Here is a 5,703-nt window from a genome sequence, read left to right as displayed (position 1 = left end):
GGCAAGGGCGTCAGCCCACGTTTTGGTTCCCCGCTTGTAGTTACTGTGAAAAACTTGAGCACTTTCTTTTGGTATGCTCAACTTTCAAGTCTTGTTTTTGGTACTGTTTAGCTAGTTGCAGCAGCTCAAGCTTTCGCTAGCTGTGCAATCTCTCATTTCTTAGTTCGAATTGGTCAAGCTGCATATCGATAGGAAGCCCACATAGCTGTACTAGAAGTCTTCTCAGTACGATACTCTCATTTTTCGTGCTCGTACTCGGTCTCTGTGCTACGTGTTGTCCTTCCTAGTTGCCCTTTCCGTCTTCCTTACCTGCTAATTAAAAATTAAATGCTAGGGTTTAACGAGCTCAAACCAGGATCTGATATTGAGGCCTGCCGTAGTGGCACGCACGCACGCACGCACGCACGCACACACGCACACAAACACACACACACACACACACACACACAAAATGTGAACTATTACGCCTTTCGACATTAGTTTATTCATGGACCCAGCGCAAATTAGGTATTCACAAATAATCAGCGAATAATTAGAAAAAACCAAGAGCTTCAGAAAAGTGCAAAAATTCTGTGCAGGTCATGAAGGATTGGTGGCCTAAAATCCTAACTTATGAGTCGTTAAAGATTGAGACAACTGCAAAGGTACCATTCAGACCACCTTTGAGACAATGTTTTTGCAAAACAAGCACTAGGTACCCTAAACATTATTAGAAGGTGAGCTACTTTGTTGAAATGCCTATCGGTATTTGAAAATATCACTGGATGCATAGAAAAAAATTGGCGCAGCTTTTACTTGACCAAACTAACGCCCACTGCCTGTACCGGAGACCAACGTTACGTGTGGAGGACCATGACACTGAAGCCGGGCATCCAGGTGCAGCAGAGCAGAAAGGATAACAATGGATATAACAAAAGGCGGCAGACATATACTCAAAAACATTGCGAGCGTTATACGTGCAAAGCTCGACTACTTCAAATGTGCTAAAGCTTATGCTAGAGGCTCCTAGACTATCATTTACAGTCCTTGTCGAAAGTATACGGGCTACGTGGCCTGCGACCATGAGCCTGACTACAGGCTGTTTAAGGAAATTCCTGCTGTATGTCATAAGTCCGAACACTTTCGTACTCACAATTCAGAAATCTCAAATGTCAGGAGCGCAAAGAGAACCACATGCTGAGCAATATGCTCTATATTGCAGTAGCACCGTTAGCTCAGTTGAAGGAAGATTTCAGAATCCAGGCTTCGAACTAGGGCTGCTGTGGCCATTCACAGTTTTCAGTCCACGAGCTTAAATTCATTTAATGCATGCTTTTGAGTATGGCGTCGAGACAATCGTGTCATTGCCTTTTTCGGGGAGTGTTTCAAACCAAGGAATTAACGCATAGCCGTATTTCGTGTCAGGTACCATCTAATTATTGCTGCTATAGTCCACCTTCTTACCTTGAACAGGGCACGAGTAAACTACGACAGTCTGAACACACGCACACACGCATGCACACGCACGCGCACGCACGCACACACACAAAATTGCCGCGCAACTGGGCCCCTCGAAGCACTTTGCGTGTATTCGAAGGCTTCTTTCCCACTGGGAAAAAGCTGTATCAGGAGTTTTTCATGTTGCTCTGCAATTTCCTCATTGACAATCTTATTCTAATTATAATATTTGAGAAGATGAATAATTAATCAAAATTAATTATGTAATTATGTATACTTAAAAAATTATCTGCGTGTCTCCAAGCGACGGCAACCAACATTACCTCGGTTCTATCCAGCTACGTGGCATTCGCATACATTTAAAATCTGGCTAAAGTTAACTGCAGTTTGCAGAGTTTGCAGAGTTTGAAGAGGCTTGACAACGTTGACATGACTTCCTCTCGAATGCTGTGTCTTGAGAAGTTTCGGAAGGTTAAAGAGTCGCCCAGCCAATGATCGAATTTAACTTACGAATAACAATGTATGAGAGATGTTTCCTTTCGTTTATTATGTTCACGTTGCATTCCCTCTGCTCTGCAATGCATGTGAGCAATGTAGAAAAGCTACAGCTTATGGGCCACTGGTCTTGCGCCAAAAGGCACAAGTTACACAATAGTAATTATTAGATTCTCAGTCATGAACATTTTTCAATACAATAAAGAATACAATACTCCACCGATGACTGAGCATAAAAAGGTAATAATACGAAAGAAAGGCCAACCTTGAACCTGCAAAATGCGACGCGTCGTCGGGAATTAGAGTAATCGTTTTTTGGGACACAGCATCTAAAGCCCAGGAGGTACAGCAAACGTCGCCTCCGGAAAATGCCATCAGAATGCTCGGTCCTGGTGACTGGTGCGTCCTTTGAGTCAAACCCTAGCGTTACCCAACGAGAGTTCTGTTGCGGGCTATGATCTGTGCTGTTTCCAAGCGCTCGTAGCTCAATCCGAACGGAGAACACTTGGCACCGACGTCACGCTGGATCTCGAAGAGTGCCCAGCCTTCCGAGATGTTTGGAACGTACATCTCGCACTGAAACAACGTAAAACAAAAGTAAGCGGTGCGTACGTACCTGTATACATGGTTGATTGATTGATTGATTGATTGATTTATTTATTTATTTATTTATTTATTTATTTATTTATTTATTTATTGATTGATTGATTGATTGATTGATTGATTGATTGATTGATTGATTGATTGATTGATTGATTGATTGATTGATTGATTGATTGATTGATTGATTGATTGATTGATTGATTGATTGATTGATTGATTGATTGAAATAAATAATATATGGGTATCCAGCGCAATTATTAGAATCTATGTGAAGCGAAATTCTTGTGAAGTGGTTGCTTAATTGGCTACCAACCAGTTCGCGTCGATGCCGTCGTTAAATACAAAACCAAATGCGCTGCTTGCAATTGTCTTTATTTTGGTCCCATGCAAAGTGCAATCATATCCAGTATACGTTCATGTACCGCACAGGTTACAACTTTATTGCCATGCACTGTGTATACACTGCACCATTCGCAAGCTTCTTTGGGAATGCACAAAGAGTATGCACAAAGTACTACACATATGTATATATATTTATAGTTATTATACCGCTTGTGTATAATAGTGACACGTGCCCAGTATTCCGGGGATTCGCCAAGAATGGACACACCCTTAAGTATCCTGCTGTGGTTAAGAGTGGTGTAGGCCAGCAAAAAAGCCGTGAGCCATTCCACTCTGTGAAGGTGGTTGACCAGCGAAGCTGTTTAGCACACGACACAGAGATGACACAGAATTTTCAACAAAGGTAGGAACTCATTTAGCGTAATATTTATATACACTCGCGTGGACGACGGGACCACCGCCTCGACGAGCCGAAGGAAACTAGAAAGAGAGAGAAAGCGTGTGATTATAAAGACGAAGAGGCCCTATTTTCTGTAGCCCTTTAGGAAGCACGACTCAGCGCCTTGAGGAAACTATACACGCGTGACGTTTCGACGCGACCGCCACCGCGGGAGAGCGGAAGGAAAGGAAAGGAGATACGTAAGCGCTTGGAACGCCGACAAAGAGAGGGCGGTGCGAACGTAGGCATCGCCGACGCGGGTCTAAGTGTAGTATCAGTTCTTATCAGCTTAATATCTCATGCGGGTTCTATTTGGACCCAAGCTATCTCCCCAATGCTCTCCACAGCGTGTTTACAGGAGGTGTTCAGAGACCTGGATTGGGAAGAATTGGGGATAAAAGTTAATGGAGAATACCTTAGTAACTTGAGATACGCTGATGACATTGCCTTGCTTAGTAACTCGGGGGGCCAATTGCAATGCATGCTGACTGACCTGGAGAGGCAAAGCAGAAGGGTGGGTCTGAAAATTAATCTGCAGAAAACTAAAGTAATGTTTAACAGTCTCGGAAGAGAACAGCAGTTTACGATAGGTAGCGAGGCACTGGAAGTGGTAAGGGAATACATTTACTTAGGGCAGGCAGTGACCGCGGATCCGGATCATGAGACTGAAATAATCAAAAGAATAAGAATGGGCTGGGGTGCGTTTGGCAGGCATTCTCAGATCATGAACAGCAGCTTGCCATTATCCCTCAAGAGAAAAGTGTATAACAGCTGTGTCTTACCAGTACTCACCTACGGGGCAGAAACCTGGAGGCTTACGAAAAGGGTTCTACTTAAATTGAGGACGACGCAAAGAGCCATGGAAAGAAGAATGACGAGTGTAACGTTAAGGGATAAGAAGAGAGCACATTGGGTGAGGGAACAAGCGCGAGTTAATTACACCTTAGTTGAAATCAAGAAAAAGAAATGGGCATGGGCAGGACATGTAATGAGGAGCAAAGATAACCGGCAGTCATTAAGAGTTACGGACTGGATTCCAAGAGAATGGAAGCATAGGAGGGGGCGGCAGAAAATTAGGTGGAAAATTATTATTATTTTTTTTTCGAGTTGACGGAGTGCTTGAAACCTGCTTAAGCGCTATCTCCGCGATCGGTCCATGGTTTTTGTACACGCAGAACAAAAATGCACGGAACCCTAGCCATAAACATCTTCGCTGTAATATAAGAAATAGATTTAGGAACCCTTTAAAAAATCGTGCGCTATACCCTGCAGGGGCTTGGGCCCTCTGGACTTGCCTATGGGCCACCGTTATATGCGCACCGGCTTTATGCGGTGATGTGTTTGATTTCGCAGAAGAAAGAAAAATATATTATACGCTCACTGGCGCCACTTCATCGGTCAACGTACAGTGGTAATGCAGGCCAGTTTCCTGGAGCTTGAATCCGGCGCGCATGCTGACCGACCGACCGAGCGACGAACGGACGCAAAGCCATGGTGCCGTATAGGCAAAAAAAGAACTTCGCTTTGATAAGGTTCTCGAGAGAGAGACGCTCACCTTCTCAGCTATGCTCCGGTTGGACTCGTAGGTTACGTAGTACTGGCGGTCGTCATCGTTGTAGGTGACGTACTCGTACTTGCCGTCCGAGTCGTAGCGGCGTTTGCCCCTGAGCACGCTGTCGTTGCACGTGAAGTCGTAGTCCTCCATGTACGACCAGTCGCAGGGCTTGTTGGCGCCCGACGGCTGTTCGCCTCCCGCGGCTCCCGCGTATATCATGACGCCCAGCGTCGAGGAGAACACGATCCGGAACTTGTGATCCGCTTCCCGCAGCAAGGACACGGTCGACTCGGCAATTCTCTGCAGGGAGCCATTATCAGCGGACAGCGATTATCGTAGTCGTCATAGTTACTCTCACTATAACTAACAATTACAACGACAGTCTATTTAACTCCACGTCAGGACGAAATCATCTAGAACCAATATTCCGGTACCCATACGCCACGTCAACAGACTGCATCCCATGCGTTAAATTTTTCTAACGTCATCTATCCACTTAAAAAAACTGGCCCACACTATCGAATTTGCAGCGAATTTACTAGACGTCCCTGGCACATACAAGCAAGGCATTTAGCAAGGTTTGGAAACAAATAATGTTATTTGGTACTAAAGTTAGTCTCGAAACACTGGACCTGGCGTCATCAACATTATCGGGACATTCTGACACAAAGATCGCTCACGTCGTGCAGCAATAAGGCTATGTACGATGACGTAGTTCATAAAAATATTAAAGAATCAACCGCGGTGGGTTATCCAGTGATGCGTTTGGCATGCTTTGGGAAGTCATGATCACGTCTTACCCGTACGCGGGAGCGAACAGGTATTCGAGAGC

At 44.7% G+C, this 5,703-nt stretch overlaps 1 protein-coding gene across 1 annotated transcript; it reads right to left on the bottom strand.

Annotated features, from left to right (window-relative positions):
* Nucleotides 1-1,960: 1,960 nt before the first annotated feature.
* On the bottom strand, nucleotides 1,961-5,418 carry LOC126531495 (uncharacterized). The gene is made up of 2 exons (XM_050179035.2): nucleotides 4,872-5,418; nucleotides 1,961-2,508 (listed from the first exon to the last, which is right to left on the bottom strand). Exons 1-2 carry the CDS (start codon nucleotides 5,088-5,090, stop codon nucleotides 2,359-2,361), a joined length of 369 nt encoding a protein of 122 aa, XP_050034992.2. The 5' UTR covers nucleotides 5,091-5,418; the 3' UTR covers nucleotides 1,961-2,358.
* Between the last annotated feature and the right edge of the window lie 285 nt (nucleotides 5,419-5,703).

The sequence above is a fragment of the Dermacentor andersoni genome, chromosome 5 (genome assembly GCF_023375885.2).
Source record: "Dermacentor andersoni chromosome 5, qqDerAnde1_hic_scaffold, whole genome shotgun sequence".
NCBI classification, from domain to species: domain Eukaryota; kingdom Metazoa; phylum Arthropoda; class Arachnida; order Ixodida; family Ixodidae; genus Dermacentor; species Dermacentor andersoni.
The sequence above is the reverse complement of the archived record's forward strand: the minus strand, read 5'-3'. Positions and strand labels throughout refer to the sequence as shown.

Excerpts from the sequence above, each read along its gene's own strand:
- LOC126531495 (XM_050179035.2), bottom strand. The coding sequence starts at position 5,090 with ATGATATACGCGGGAGCCGCGGGAGGCGAACAGCCGTCGGGCGCCAAC. Across the intron at positions 2,509-4,871 it reads ACCGGAGCATAGCTGAGAAG|TGCGAGATGTACGTTCCAAA; the intron begins GTGAGCGTCTCT and ends ACGTTGTTTCAG.